The 16562-nt window shown below is 39.9% G+C and overlaps 1 protein-coding gene across 1 annotated transcript in view; it reads right to left on the bottom strand.

Moving 5' to 3' along the window:
• ascc3 (activating signal cointegrator 1 complex subunit 3) overlaps positions 1–16562 on the bottom strand; it is a 96742-nt gene that overhangs the window by 23123 nt on the left and 57057 nt on the right. Inside the window, exons 14-26 of the mRNA XM_058648080.1 lie at positions 16303–16437; positions 8352–8543; positions 7334–7558; positions 6958–7077; positions 6441–6605; positions 6022–6108; positions 5615–5791; positions 3607–3832; positions 3151–3305; positions 2020–2118; positions 1743–1911; positions 966–1186; positions 218–303 (exon numbers count right to left, since the gene is read on the bottom strand). Of these exons, the coding sequence (XP_058504063.1) occupies positions 218–303; positions 966–1186; positions 1743–1911; positions 2020–2118; positions 3151–3305; positions 3607–3832; positions 5615–5791; positions 6022–6108; positions 6441–6605; positions 6958–7077; positions 7334–7558; positions 8352–8543; positions 16303–16437 (2057 nt within the window). The remainder of the gene's footprint in view (positions 1–217; positions 304–965; positions 1187–1742; positions 1912–2019; positions 2119–3150; positions 3306–3606; positions 3833–5614; positions 5792–6021; positions 6109–6440; positions 6606–6957; positions 7078–7333; positions 7559–8351; positions 8544–16302; positions 16438–16562) is intronic.

Below are 16562 nucleotides of genomic sequence, written 5' to 3'. Positions count from 1 at the left end.
CCAGACAGTGGTGTGCTTGAGATTGTGCTACATAAGTTCTGCCAATGGTTTAATGTGTAGCAGCAGAAAAAAAGGGGTTGGTTGTAATTCAGGGCAAACAACACAGCTTCTGTGAGTCTGGTTTGATGGAAAGGCCAAGGTCCCCCGAAGAGCCTATGAACCTGTGACAGTGACGATCCCATTTGGTGGAAGCACAGTGGCTTTGTTTTTCACTTACTTCCTTCCCAGTTTTTCCTCAATTCTGACCTTCCAGTCCTCAATTCTCTCTCTAACCAGAGCTTTCAGAGGTGCGATGTATACCACCTGAACAAACAGCAAAAAAAAAAGAAGCTTAAAGGATTTCCAAACAATCAAGAAAACAATCTGGTGTGATGATGAATACTACTATATATATTTGAATTTTGAATATATTCAATTCAATTACATTGCAACATTTGTACAGACGAACAAGTGGGTCCATACAAGATAAACAATAATTGAAGGGTGTTAAATGAATGGCAAATATGTTCAAAAACCAAAATAAATGAATATATTGTGACAAAGCAGTGCCGGACAGATTACAAAGCACTGTTATCTTGTCGTTATCTATGTCACTCCTGACAGAAACCACAGAAAAGTACTAACATATTGATCACTTTTAAAGCTTCACAGTCAAAGGTTCAGCATTAACACACATTATTTGCACATGATCTAAATTAGTGGCAGTATACACATACATTTTTTTGTAATCAAACATTTAAATCCAAGTACATGAATGTACAAATCTTACAGTGTTTGACTAAATGTAAGATTTTCCTCACAATTACAATGTATAATTTTTTCCAAAGGACTGAACAGATTCCAGTCTTATTTCTGGCCCTGAACACAACTTAATACAAAAATGGACAAATATCCAAGTCAGCAACAAGTTAGTGTAATCCTTCATATTTCAGAAGTATAACACAGATGGAGCTGGCTCGTCTAACCTTAGCAGTTGGATATTTGTTGAAGACTCGGAACATAGCCATCTCTGCTGCAATGGTTTTTCCAGAGCCTGTTGGCGCCCCCAGCAGGACGTTTGTGTCGGTGTGATACAGTGTGTGGAAGATCTGAGTCTGGATTGGGTTGTAGTGGGTGAACTTGTACAGGCTCTCATACTGGGGGTTACCCAGAGCTGTTATCGGCAGCGGTTGCAGGTCCAGCAGCTCTGAGATGGAGAAGGAAATGAAAAGGGGAGAAGATTAAACTCATGGAAAATGAGTATGTGGCACCAAATGTTAACTGCATCCAAAACAAATAAATTCTTCTGTAACCAATGAAAAAAAATCATACATTAAATCATGTCTAAATGCTTGACATTCCAACTCAATATTCAAAAATCATTGCTAAAGTATAGTCAGACTAACACTAACAATGTCTAATAGAAAAATACACAGTAACAGGTTGATTCATTTTTAGGATCTCAACCTTAACCAGCTGCAACAATGAAATTATTTATGCAGGATTATATACATTAAAATTGCACTTAAAGGAAATACTTATGATTTCAAATGCAATATATTTACTTGTTCAGAGCATTTTTTCTATTTTACTACAGGTTTTTAATTCAGTAAAGTCTTATTTGTATAAACTGGAGTGGAATAGACATTAGTCAGGCTTAAGTCCACCAACAGTTGACATTACTTGAATAGGCAAACAGATTTAGTAGAAAATTTAGATTTAGAAGTACATAAATGATGTGTCGAAGTGTGAAGTGTGTGTACCAGTGTGTGGAGGGTGTCTCTCTGGTAAGATGAGGCTCTGAAAGTTGATGATGCAAACAGATTCAGCTCCAAGCCAGCGGTCAGACACTGCCTTGATGTAGTACTGCGAGGGCAAGGGCTCAAAGATGGGGATGGTGAACACTATGTGCTGAGGCTCTTCTGTCACCACCTGGAGAGAGAGAGGACAACACATGTACAATAGCACACTTTAATCACAGTGCTATCCTCATGAAAAGTAAGCTCAAAGTTGAACAAAACAAAAATGAAATAAACAAACCTGTTTCTTCTGCAGCAGGAAGTACTCAGAGTGGTAGATGTGATCGTTGATAGGATCCTCTACCCATAACCACCATGGCTCCCCCACTGACCCATGGACCTGAACCACAGAGAGAAAGTTGTACATACAGTATAAATAGTTACGTTCACTGTAGACTCTAAATTGACCCTAAATGTGAACTAGCAAACCCGATGAGCAGAGAGGAGAACATTTTTGAAGAAAGAAAAGAAACGGAGAGACCCATGTCCCTGAGCAAACACTATGGATCAGTGATAGCTGTTAGATATTAAGCTAAGTAAGACTTCAGTCTAAATAAATACCAAAAAGCCACATCATTGTGTTTTCTGTGGGTGTGTCTGCATTTGGCACAAGAGACAACCATGCCTCATCTTCCTATTCCCACCACGCCATTTAGAATTTCCGATATTAAAACACACACTGTCAATTAGACACTCCAAATGAATGAGTGTAATGGTCAGTGTTCTGTTTCCTGGGTGCCATCAGGAAGGCAGCTCATGTGTCTGTACATGTGTCCTGGCTCTGCAGCCGGATCAGAGCTAAGCCAGCTAGTATTTTATTACCACTGTCCCAAGATTGGAGCATGCATCACTAATTGGACATAAACATCCATCTTCATAAACAGCCTACAAGAATAAGTTTCCTATTCCGTTTGGATTCCGGGATGAACTCTGCAATAAGCCTCCCGTGATCCACCCCTGGTCTGCTCTGTCTGCCCACCTGCTTGTGAGGTCTGGAGGTGTTCTGGCTCTCCAGGACAGACGGGGATTCAGTGGCTACAGGAATAACAAGTTGGATTGAAAAGCTCTGCTTTCACACTGAGAAGGTGCAACCATGAGGTTGAATTTAAGCGAAAACCAATACTGCCTTTGTACCACTTGGTGCTTGGACCTCAATAACCTGCTTTTCTACTGTAAATACTATATTTTAGGTCATATAACTACAAACAAATGGCTTTTGACTACATTTTCTAAAATAGGAGCTGCCAACATTTACAGAGACTATAACTGTGAAACATACTGTTAATATCTAATGTTGTTTTTGGATAAAATGAGATACAAACAGAAGCATGTGGTCACATGTGACTATTCACTGTACATCGTCTATGTTCACCTGATCATTCCAGCGAAAGTCCGGCGTCACAAGGAGGCGGATACGCAGGACGGTGCGCGTGATTGGCTGAATACTGGCCTCCATCGTGATTGAGGGAATCTGATGGACGCATTGTTTGACCGCCAAGCCGACGTTGACATGGTGCAGCATGTGACCTGAGAACAACACAGGTCGATCAAATCTGATCCAAGGGCAGCCTTTTAATGTGAAACGTCTGCTGGGGGAGTGTTGGAATAATGACAATAGCTTAAAAAGAACATGTCCCAGTGCTAATGCTGGGTGTACATGACCCTATAGGGAGCATTTTTATAAACATGGTGCATTTTCTTTACAAAATTATGACAAGTACAGTACAGTCTTCTGTTGAGGACAAGCTCAAGCTAGTGTCTGAACATTTAAGATGCACAGATATAACATACATAGACAATGGTGATGCTAGGATTCACGTATGTTTACCGATCTCATCCTTTCTCATTTCCTTCAGTTTGTCCACAGTGAGCTTCTTCTCTTCCAGGCGGTTCAGCACAATATGACTCAAGCTGGAGAACTGGCGAAGAGGGTGGGCAAAGCCCCACAGTCGCTTGTCGATCACCTTACAGAGGGTGAGAAGTCGGTAGGTCATGGCCGGCCACCGCTTCCTCAGAGCAATCTCAAACAAAGCCCTGACGATCCGAGCAGCATTCTGACAGGAGGATAAAAAAAGAAATTCAGGATTATTATGAAACTCCTTCATCTGTTCATTGATTCTTCACATTTTATACTCTGAGGGTCACGAGTGAGCCAAAGCCAATCCCAGCAAACACTGGGTGACATGCCAGGTACATACACCCTGGACAGGTCAGCAGCGAATCACAGAAAGACAAACAATTCCATCTCAGAACAATATCACTGTTAATTTATATACACGAGATGGTTGATGGTACATATGAGGGAAAAGTCACACAAGTAAGTTGTTTTCCCTGCAACAGAAGACACTTGCATACTATGGATCAATCACATGAGATCACGAGAAGCTCCCGACATCCAGGTTGGCCACAGCTGTGCACTGATGGATTACTCGTGTCAGTTCTGGAGGAGAGGTCCAACGGCAGAGTTACTCGCTGATAGATTGCTCAAATCTGCCCAAGCTATGATTAATTCAGTCAGGTGCTGATGTGATCGGATTTTCTAGTGATGTCTGAACGCATTATTATTATTATTATTGGAGTTAATTCAAATAGGGCTGTGATGACAGCTGAGTGAGACTGAGAAATCTGAATCCAGAGAAGAGAAATGCACCATGAAAATAGACCCCGTTAATCCTTGCTCATATTGAAATGCTACAACTGCACTACCAGGAAACACTGGAGACCAACTGTCAAACACTCCAGTTGAGTTCCAGCTGCTTCAGCATCAATTCCTCGAACTTCTCAGCGTCTCAGAATTCATTCACGGAGACATCTTCCAGCTCCTCATTAGGTAGTGAAGTGAAGAAATGACAGATTTGGTGATTGAGGTGTCTTCATTCAAAGTTTGTCACCCAGAGAGCATTGACAAGTTAATTTTAGCACTTACAGGTTAAGCTCACTGCTTCACCAGTTCTTTAAATGTGTTATATTAAAGAGGCAGCAGACAACTGTCATATCTCTAGCGGTTCCAGGTATTTTTTCAATATTAAATATGTAAAGATGCAGCAGGAGACACCAAGAAGGACACAGGTACATTTCCTCTGAGCCGGTGCTGTGTTATAATAAGCCAGCGTAAAAGGCATGTTCATGTAACAGAAGTACTTATTGTGGAACAATTAATTCCTGAGGAAATTATTAACATCACTTAGGAGATAATGGTGGATGGAGGAAGGAGTATATACACTGTAGAGATGGGTTGGTTAAGGGGGGGGTTGACTTTGGAACTGTAAAACTGTGCATTTTACTGTGAAAACTGTATACCAGTAGAGTGAGTGACAAGGTGAAAAGATTGTTTTTCTTTATTTCTATCCATCTATCTGTCTGGATTGTACTGTATACCATCATTTAGTATTACATATCCAGAAGCAAACTCAAACATGTTTTGCTACATTATGTTCTAGAGTATATCTAGACTTTCACATGGAAGACGGTTAGTGATGAGTCGGTGTGGTTTCTTGTTTTTAGCAAGCAAATGAAGTCAAGTCAAGTAGTTTAATTTGTCAAATAAAATTAATTTGTCATTTGAATGTGTCAAATGAACTGCTCTATATCTAACAAGATGTAGTCTGTTGCCAGTGAAGTACCTAACAAAGCACCATCTGTTTCAAAAACTGATTCTAGTCACATTTGTTATCATATGTCCTTCATTTACTGTATAGCACCCACGGCCATAGCCATCATTTTGACTCATTGCGGCTGTTGGCAGCCTACGAAGAAAATTATGTGACTGCCACTCCCTATTTGATTTAATGTACACACACAAAGTGAAGCGTTTTTTTTACAATTCTATTCCTCACCTGTGCCACATATGACAAGTCCGAGATGAGAGAGAAGCTGTCGACCTCCCCTCGGCCAATGTACGTCTGCAGCAGAATGTTGACCTTGCCGTAACCGTTCTCTACGCCGCCTGCAGCGGGCAGGTGACAGTTGTCATACAGCAACTGCTCCAGCTCCTCCATCTCCTCGTCGCGAACCTACAACCACATATCATGAACATAATTTCACCAACATCAGACAGGGTTTAGCGTAAATGTAGAGGAAATTCAAATAATAGACTAAGTGCCTCTCATGTAGACTTGTGGGGGAGTCCATGCTTATAATCAACATTTTAGTTAATTTAGACTGCAAAATACAAATTATAGGGCTTTACTTAAGCCGTTACCTTCAGAACTGTAATGTTCTGCGTGCAAGATGACCTACTCACCTTTAACTGATCAAACTCCTCGGCCTTGGACACAATACTGAGGATATCGGCTTCTGTCTTCTGAGAGTCGAAAAGCTCATTGAACGTCTTTAGGGATGAAGGGAAATAAATATAAGAAGAAAATTAAATAACACTCAGTCAAATTAGTGACCAAAACACACACATACAAGTTTCATTTGTAGTGAAGATTACAATAATACAGGACAAGATACACTATCTGCTCCCTGAAATATTGTTAAAATGGCAATTGAAGTAATTAACCTTTTAGTTTTTTTGTTTCAGACACTGGATATGAAATCACTTGGAAACATGTCTTATTCAGAGTTTCTCTGGAAGACAGACGGTACAATACAAACAGTATTTGTCTTTCGAGGGGGTTACTTGCGTCTAACTCTAGACTGATGCAGATGTGAGTCTACCTCTATGGTGTTGTATCTAATGTAAAAGTGGCTGGCGGTCCTGCCCATATCAGTGGAGGCAAAGTAGCCAGTGCGCTCCTCAAAGCGGATCATCCGGGCCTTATCCAACTTCCTGCCAGCCTCCACCACCAGCTCCTTCCTGTACAGCTCCAAAGAGGGATCCATCTGAAACAATTATTACAATATTTGAATTTGTATCAGACCAAAAATTAATGTACAAAAAATGTTCCATACATTCCTTGAGACCTGGTATGATGGTCTGGTTTTTTGTCATCTCTACACATTGTTTTTTAAACTCTGTATATTGTTAAGCAAGAAAATGAAAAACGCTTAAATTAATTTTTCACTACCTTTTTACTACATCAATCTTCAGGATTCAGGACATACTTTCTTTGTGTATAGTTTGCAGGTGGTTTGATTTGGCTGTTTTCTTGGCCATTTTAATTATCAACATACTGATCAGGTACGCACGAGAGAACATAAATAGCAGAATAAGAGATAACACTTCTTTTTTAACCTGATAAGCCTTGTGGTTGATGCCATATACCAGTGGGTTGGCCCGCATGCGAACATATAAGTACGTGTAACTCAGCCACTTTACTGCCTCTTCTACATTGGTGACTGTCCCCAAAGCAACCTGTATCAGGAGACAAAAGAAACAAACCCGCCCCAGTCAGGAATATCAATGGTCTTTGCCACCATCTAGTGGACACTTATGGAAATGCAGCATCAACAGAAAAATGCTCCTTATTAGTTTGGACAAAATACAAACAGTAAAGAAGGTAAAGCTTTTTGTCATAAACTGTTTCCAACATTCTCAACATTCTTAAACAGTTAAATCAGTCAGATTTCACATCATATTCAACTGAAATGCAAAACGAGTGAAGACTGACCTCAGCGTTTAGGTTGTCAGCCAGACTGTCCAGAAACTGACTCTCAATGGGGTTCTGCTGAGTCAGCAGGGTGAGGTAGTGACTCAGCTTTTCATGGGTGGTGATGATGGTGCCTTCGCCATACTTGTCAAACTGGGGGCGACCTGCACGCCCGAAAATCTGCATGACATCCAGGATACCGAGATCCACGAGGGTGCCGCGCTTCGCATCGTAGATCTGAGTTCCCTGTTTTAGACACAAAGGACAGAAGTGGATTCAGTTTGCCTAAAAAAAAAGCAGGGTTGATTAGAGTAAATAAACACTTTCTTACAAACCAAAAGATAAGTATACAGTATTTTAAATAATCTAATGATCATTAAAAAAAAACATCCAGCATAATTCAAAGCTCTCGTGTAGTGCTCGTGTTGCTACACCCCATTCATTTAATGTGGTTTGAATGTATCATTACATTTGTTTACAATTAAAAGTTACACATTGCAGCTTTAAAATCAATGAAAATGACTATCTATGCAGATTGCTGATATTTTTTTAATTGTTTTGTCAGTTTTTGTTTTATTTGTCGATAAGTTTGCTGATTGTGGTATACGATGCGACATAAATAAAGATTGATAGTTGATAAAAGTGCACCAGTGTGCCAAATCTGATTAACACACTCATATAAAAATGTAAAACTGCAGCTTGTTGAGTCATTTTCTTCCATTTAAGTAACACTTGTTAAACTACAGTGACCAGCCAGGAAAATTGCTGAACCTTTTTAAAATAATGAAACTACAAAACATTATGAGGCAGTTTTTTTTTTGAAGATTTAATCCCCCAGTGGAAACCAAATCATTTAAAGCTCTTTCCTATCAAATGTGTTTGCTCCAGTGAAGACATTTATGACTATGGAACTGACGCAACAGAAACATAAAATATTTGGCCTTCCCTTAAAGTGTAATACAGAGATTCTAGATGAGTTGCAAGCTTAGTCCAAGAGAGAAAAAAAAAAAAAAAAATAAGAAAAAGAAAAATTTAAGACCTTGATGATAACTGCATGTGCCGGCAGGTTCACTCCCCAGGCCAGCGTGGCAGTGCTGACCAGAACCTTGAGATGGCCTTTGGAGAACATACTCTCCATCAGACTGCGGTCAGATCGCAGCATGCCAGCATGATGGATCCCAAAGCCTTCTGGGAACATTTCCTTCATCTGCTTGTTTCTGGAGCGCTGGATCTAAACGATGAGAGAGGTTTGATTTCACAAAAAGAGAAGAAAACTGCATAAGAAGCAACCAGCACTCTTTGTGTGTGTGTATGTGTATGTGGTTGTGAAAAGTTGGACGTACGCCCAGATTCAATATTAATTGTAGAGAAACAGGCTGACTGAGGACCTGGGTCATTATTGTTGTTATGTTCCCCCAGATTAACACCAATAGAAAGGACATCCATTAATAAGCATTGTGCATAAGACACGTGTAGAGTTGACATGAATCCCAACACACAATGTATTACCACCCTATTAGGTTGGATTCTTAGACACTGCCTGCAGTATCTGCAGCTTGAAGACCACACACAGTCAGTCAGATTGAGATATGTGCTGGTGACTGACAGCAGGGCAAGGACCTGGCTGAACTTCAGGGAAGTCATCATCACAAGGCTTTATCTTTCTCTCTGGGCATCTAAATGGAGGTCAGCACCCAGCAGGCCTCTCCACCACAAAAAGAGAAAGCCCATTACTGCCAGCAGCTGCCTGCCTCACACACACACACACACCGATTTGTCTGGATTTAGATGCAAACATTGTGGATGAAGGAGAAGCACTGGGACCCAACTCTACAACAGATCTACTGCTGTACAATCATTTGGTTTATTTAAAAGAAAGGTTCATATCATAGATTACATATAAAAGTGGCCATGGTCAGTCTGGAAAGTGGAATGAAAAAAGTGCCTGAAACCTCTATTCTCTTACAAACCAATTGCTGTGGGTTGTAGTATAGCCTTTTAAATCGATATGATTTCTATTGGACAAGTTACTTTGGTGTCAGACGATGTAAGACAATGTTTTTCACCAATGTTAGGTAGGGTGTTGAGGCAGTGCCAAGCCAGTCGAGATACACAATCTCTTTGGCATTGTTCTGGGTACACCCCAGGGCACCCTGCCAGTTAGACATGCCAGTAAGATCTCCAACAGATGGGAGGAGGAATCCTAATCAGATAGATTAGAACTCCCTCAACTGACTCCTTTCAGTGCAATCACAGCTCCGCTCTGAGCTACTTATCCTGTCTCTGTAGCTGAGCTCAGCCAACCTACAGAGAAAACTCATTTCATGTGCTGGTATATGCAATCTCATTCTCTCTGGCACAGCGCAAAGCTCATGACCGGATCATTACAGGTGAGGGTTTGCCTTCCAGCACAGCTCCCTCCCTCACCAAATCAGTCCAGTGCAGCACCTGATTTGCTGACAAGGGTAAAGCAATTTCTTGTTATTGCTTCCTAAAACTGCTTCTAAACCAAAAGTCACAAAAATGCACACAATGAGGTTTTATGGCTCATATCATTCCTTTGAACTTTGCTCATGACAGAGCAGATACTCACTCAGACTCACTCAAGTTCCAGAAATATGCTTTGCTCTTTAGGCGGACATTTGTGGAGACGAGTGTAAATGTTTGCTATGCACCGATTGTGTGACCCTTCAACAAAGGGGGCACATCCCAGAAATTGGACTCTCTTACTTTGAGGTCACTGCAGACCAAAAGGAAGACTGCACTGTTGTGTGATGAGTGATCTAAATGTCATGACCGAAATAAACATATATATAAATAAATAAATAAATAAAAGATGATCAAACGTAACTGTCCCCGTTATTCATTTGATAGATGCTTGATGCACACCCGCTGCATTCATTTTTGAGGACATGCAGAGTATACACAGGACAGCTATCTATGTATTTAACAGCAATGGTATCAACACACAATCGTTTGGCATGTGGCATGACGTTGGACGCACTAATGCTGGTTTAAGCAACTGAACTGTTTCTGGATTCCTACGTGTGAGTGATGCTAATTTCATTTTTAGATTCAGTATGAATTAAATTCCTGTGGGAATTGACACATAACCACTTGTTTGTGGATGCAGTCTGATGACATAATTATGTAGAAATCAATTTGTTTAACATTATTGGAGGCCTTTAATATTAAATCTACCAAGATATTCTTTGGCATCTACTACACAGATCTAGCATAATCTTTCTTGACTGCACTGGTGATTTAGACGAGTATTTGTTATTCTGTTAGCCTTCCACTTCTAGCTCCTTACTTAGAACAGCGATGTATTCAGATGACAGCCCCGGACGCATGATGCAACAGAGGAGAAAGCAAAACCTGCTCTGCTGTCTGAAGCCATATATGTTTGAAAATTAGTGAAGGCTGTGGCCTGGTGAGAGTCCTTGGGGCCGGGCTGTGCACTGTGCTGCTGAGATCCATGTGAGCAGGGAAAGGTAGGTAATTGAAATGCTATGGCAGAGGCTTTACTTTGAGGTGTCAGACTGTGTTACAGCCATGCTTCCAGCCTCTAATCTAAGGTGAGTTAGCGCTGATGTCTGCTGTGCCTTGGCTGTATCTGAGATGGCAGTGACCTAAGCTCCTGATCAGGTCCCATTAGACCCCACCGCTCGCTGCTGCTGCTGCTGCTGCTGCTGCTACTGCTGCTGCTGCAGCTGCAGAGCTCGCTCTGTCCACAGACAGCCTGCTGCCAGCTCCACTTACTGTCTATCAAAGTTGTGACTACAGAAAAGACATCAGCACCAGAGCTGCAATAATTTATAAATAACAAGTCAAACCCTTTTTAAGAAACCGTAAATACAACTAGGTGTATCTAAGAGGGTTTACATTTAAGTTGAGCACACTATCTCAGATCCTTTGAAAAATTGTATACAGGAATAAAATAAAAGCATTTTTTTTCCCCCAGCACATCACACCTCCAAAGCTGAGATTTAAAAGAGTGAAATCACGCCAGGTTTGGGCAAATGATACGATGGTGAAGAGTGACCAATAGATGACCTCTGTCTCAGAACACCGCCAACACTGACTCTCACGGGCACCACAGCTTGTCATTTATGCTGTGTTGATGATAGAGAGTGGCTAATTGTTGCTCATTTAGTGGCCCTTGATAGTCATAATGTTCAAAGAGGCTGACTGCTAATGGCAGATAGACAGCAGAGAGTGGGAGGATGAGTTTCCACTCACTCCCACTGCAATCCACTTTTCTACCACAATTTGCCTCTTTCTCTCAACATCCCTTTCCATTTCAGCCCCATGTGAGAGGGATACTCACTATAGTCACCGCTTTACTGATTTAACTGTCTCCCGTGCTTATGAGAACTAAATGTGGGACATTTTTGACAGTTCTTTTAAATTTATCTGTCATTGTAAACAGAGATGTCAAAAGAGATGTATAAGAGACATACAGTATGTACCAGCCATTAAAATGAGCCATTTAAAGTAAAAACAAAAATAAGCAAATGTAAACTGATTTTACAGAAAAAACATTTCAGTTGTATAATTATTCATTTTTGCCTGTTTCCTTTGCTGAAGTGGTCAGCTGGAACACATAAATCAAGTTGAGTTATCACTTGTATAAATGTCCATTCTGCTGCCTCTTAACAGTAACGTCTACCTTTCTGTTCTGGTTTTCTTCTTTTTGGACTCTCCACATTTGTCTCTTTTTCAGATTAACTTTAAATTACTTTTCAATCACTTCGAAAACCCCTAAATATCCGACACCAGGATCCATAAGTGAGCTCCTCACTTTTTACAGGCCAAACAGGCTCCTTATGTCTGTTAACCTGGGTCTTCTAAATATTCACGCGAGGAGTCGAGATTAAAGACTAAAGACACTGCTGTGTTAGCCTGAGAAAATGAAACTGCCACCAGTGACAGTGTCCACGAGAAATGTGAGAAAACTGTCAAACACTCTCACTAGCTCTCATAACAGCTACTTACATTATGGTTCAATTTCACTTAAGTCCCTGAAGTGTGATATTCTCTTTTTCAGTTGTCAGCTTCTTTGAAAAGCAAAAAAAAAAAATTATAATTGTCAAAACATCTCAAAACAATGTTCAAAGTGTGTTGACTGAGCATCAAAGTGCTCTCTGTTTTTAGAATATTTGAAGATGACATTTTTTTTTTTACTCTATAGAGACGGGATTGAAAATAGAACACGACAAAGCCAGATGGTGACGGGTGACTTCAGTTTAACAGCTATAACGGATGAAGTGTTGTTTGTGTGTCATTTACAGTCGAAGAAAAAATGCAAGTATGTTATAGTAGTACATGAAGTATAAGGTACAAGTCCTTTGTTCTTGAGTGCAGTGGGCGGCAGAGAGGAACGGCTCTCCCCCCGTCAGCTGATTTAATACTGATGAAGAAGCAATTAAAGAGGAAAACTTGCTAATGGCAACGTGCTGCCATTATAACATGCCGGCCACTCCCTGAGGTAAAGCCACTGCAGATGAGCTGTAATACCAGAATAGTCAGAGAGGGTGGAGAAGCTCTCTTTTTTCTACACAAATTAATTTACAAAGCTGTGTTTCTATTTAAAGCATTTTTTTTTTTTAAGATGTGTATTTGTCACTCCACTCTGTCATCCCACTAGCCTTTGAGTTGCCACTCACTGTAGTTGATCAGTGATCAGTGGGACGCTGGTTTCTTGCTGACATATTGTCAAAAACCTGCCACAATGAAAGGGACCGGCAGTGGACAAGAATTGCAAAAATAGCATCAAATGAAGCAAAGTGACATTAATGAGCCCATTCTGGTAATGCTGCAGAGTCCCAGGGGGATTAACGCTCACAGGCTGCAGTGTGTCTGCAGCAGTGTAGCTTGTCAACCGAAGTGACATGAAAGATGCACATCTAAAGACCACAGAGATGCATAGTTTTAAAAAGGAAAAAATGTGTCCTCACAGGCAAAGGGAAGGTGTAGAGACGGTGTTCTGAATCCTTCCAGGAATACACACATTTCTCCTGAGTAATATTCATTAAAGACAAAATCTATGATGCAGACCTACCCCTGAGATTGTACATTAGTGTTAAAGTTTTACTCTCACTAAGCCATGATGAATCTGTGGTATCATCTGTGCAATGACCTCAGGGGACCACAAGGTGTCTCTTAACCTCCACAGTAAAGCTGCTTTTGTGATGCTACCAGTCCCTCTACTTTTATCATTTCAGAGCTAATATTAAAAAAATAAATAAATACTGGACACAGGGGGGGTTGAGAGGAGCAGAGGTGAAGAGAAGGGAAGGGGGGGTAAGGAAGGTGGAGGCTGGATGTCAGAGATGGTGCAAATGAGAGTCAAATGGGCTTATAAATGCAATACTCAAGGGAAAGCTTTGGGTACAGGTTTCACACACACTGGTCAATGCAACATACAGTATACTAAATATCCTGAGTTATTTATTCATTTTTAACATTCTTACAATTACAAAGAGTGAATGCTTTTACATGTTCCTATTGCAAACAGATCCCCCTCCAACTGTCCTATAGCACCTCAGTACCACTAGGGGTGCAAAACCAAATCCTAAAAACTGTATAATTCTGTTTTCCATGTTGTTTTTTTTGGTCATTTAATTTTTCCGGGCCACACACACATATCTTGAGTCATGTCACCTAGTGTCATGTTAGTGAGTTTTGAAAATGAGGAATAGGTTATTGTATAAAGACAATGTAGGACCAACACCACATACATAATTTGTATGTTAGGATATTCTAATAACAATAATATTATTGTTATAATAATAACAATATATTATAACAATAATAAGAGTAGTAATAATAATAATAATACATTAACAATAACAATACTAACTGAATATTGGTGGTGTTGTTTCTCTGTCACCATTCCACTAGACAAGTTTAAGGCCAAAATGTTTTAAGAAAATAGCTTAAGATAAAAACAAAATGCCTTAAGGGCTATAGCCTTTTGGCAAACATGTACTGTTGTTCTCTGCTGATGGGGGGGCTGTTGCACATTTAAGGGTTTGCTTTACATTTTCTGGCCCTGGCCCTGCCCCTCAGCCTCAGTGCACACCGAGTTGCACCGTTTCCTCCATTACCTGACGTTAGAGGTTTTACAACACAAGAATTGGAGCCCAACCAAAGTACTGATTTCAAATATCCCCCCTCTCAGAAGGCAGGAGTAAAGGATTTTTTTGTAAAATGCCCATTATGATAATGTTTTCATTATTTTTTTCCACAGTACTGACTCACCAAAAGCAGTATTTAACAAGAATTGATTTGAGTGGGTGCATTAAGATTTCTAAGCTTGATTGACAGCCTCTCTTACCCCTGAGATAAAACCAATTAAATAACATTAGGAGAGACTAAATATAATGGAATCACTTCTGACTTTTAAAGCTGGATAAATAAATGCAAAATTATAGGAATGACCTTAGGGGCACTTTATTTTACCGCATATGCATACTGGAGATTAAAAAACACCTATAAATATTAATGTGGGGGCAATTTCCAGAGTGCAAATAAGCTGTGCATTATCTCTGTGTGGGCATTAAGTGGAATCAACCTGATGCCCCTTCTCCGCCAGAGCAGAACACAGCGAAAAAATGCTCAAAGACGGACTAATGGAGCGGATAATACTCATTATGTTGGGATACAGGCAGAAGATTTAGAAGTAAATTAATGCACTGTTAGTGCACACACAACCAGATCAATTAATGTAGACGTACTGTAGGCCCAAGTTGCACAATTGCTTTTATATAACTGTTCCTAACCAGTCCACATCATACGATTCCCCTCCCTCCCTCCCCCAACATAATCTCTTGTTTCCGTTTCCAGTTTTAGAAAGCATGAAAAGTGATCTGATTTGTATACATATCCCATTTCAATAGAGGGAAGATTAGAGGCACATCAATCTTGGCGCAGCCCCAGGGGATAAAGGAAAAGGTTACTAAATTTATCATTCTGCCTTCTGTTGCAGGAGACTTAAGCATGGGAGTCGGAGTCTGACTGACTGTACTCTGGGGGAGAATATAGCTCCCCTCTCTGTGTACTCTCACAACAGAGAGACCATCAATTACACACCGACACACGCATACACACAGACACACACATGAAAACTGCGCTGGACAGAGTTACAGTAAAGATGAGCTGTTAATCAGGATATCCAGTGATTTCTATTCTAAGATGTGTTTTTTTTTTTGTTTTTTTTTGTCGATTTAATTCCTAGAACTAGGGCAGTAACTAACTACTATATTCATAATTGATTAAACAGTGAATGATTTACTCAATGAATTGATGAGTCCAAAAATGGTGGAGAAAAAACACCTGACTGAAAAAAACAACCAAATTGATGAATGGATTATCAAATAGTTCAACGATTAATTGTTACCGACCTACCTAGAACCACAGTAAAACATACAAAGAATCATAACTACCAACCTCTTAAGAAGATCATGAAAACCATCTAATTTTTTTCTCTCATCTGTGACTTTTACTCTATATGGTTGGTTGTTAATTATTTTGAATATAAAAACCTACACACACAATTTTGCAAGGACATGGCTGAATTGGTTTCTTTACTGCTGTTTCACTCCCAGTGAATCCTTTTTTTTATTCTTATACAAGCTTGTTTTTTCATTAATTTCTGTTGTGAGAAAGAAATGAATAACTTTATGATAATCAGTTTGGAACTTCATCTGCATCACACATCAAATAAAAAAGCACCTGAATTCAATTCTGAAAATATTAAGATTTAATGTGATTCTGTAATTCTGACTCCTGGGATTATGATGCAATTAAAATCAATTCTAAATCAATTCTTCTTGGCTCATCATATGTGCTTGCACTATAAGAACAAAATAAATAAATATGTATGAAATTATTTCACAGATTGATGAATTTCTCAATATCTAATTTCCTTGATGAATTTTAGAAAAATATTTTCCTTAAAAACATTAAAAACTTGAAAGCTTTACCTGTTTCTCACACTGGCCGTAGTCGGGACCCTGGCCAGACTGAAAGAATGTAATTTCTCCGTGGTTCTTTGCCATCTCAATCAGCCCCATGGCCGTCCTCACTGTGGCATTACGGGCGTGGACAAACACCATCACCTGACACACACACACACAGAAAAGTTTATTGAAAATATGTCCCAAATGTAAGACTAGAGATGCACCGATGTATTGGTTCGATTAATCGAGTAATCTTTTAGCCCATAAAATGACAGAAATTGCTG

This window comes from Solea solea, chromosome 13, assembly GCF_958295425.1.
Source record: "Solea solea chromosome 13, fSolSol10.1, whole genome shotgun sequence".
NCBI lineage: Eukaryota > Metazoa > Chordata > Actinopteri > Pleuronectiformes > Soleidae > Solea > Solea solea.
The sequence above is the reverse complement of the archived record's forward strand: the minus strand, read 5'-3'. Positions and strand labels throughout refer to the sequence as shown.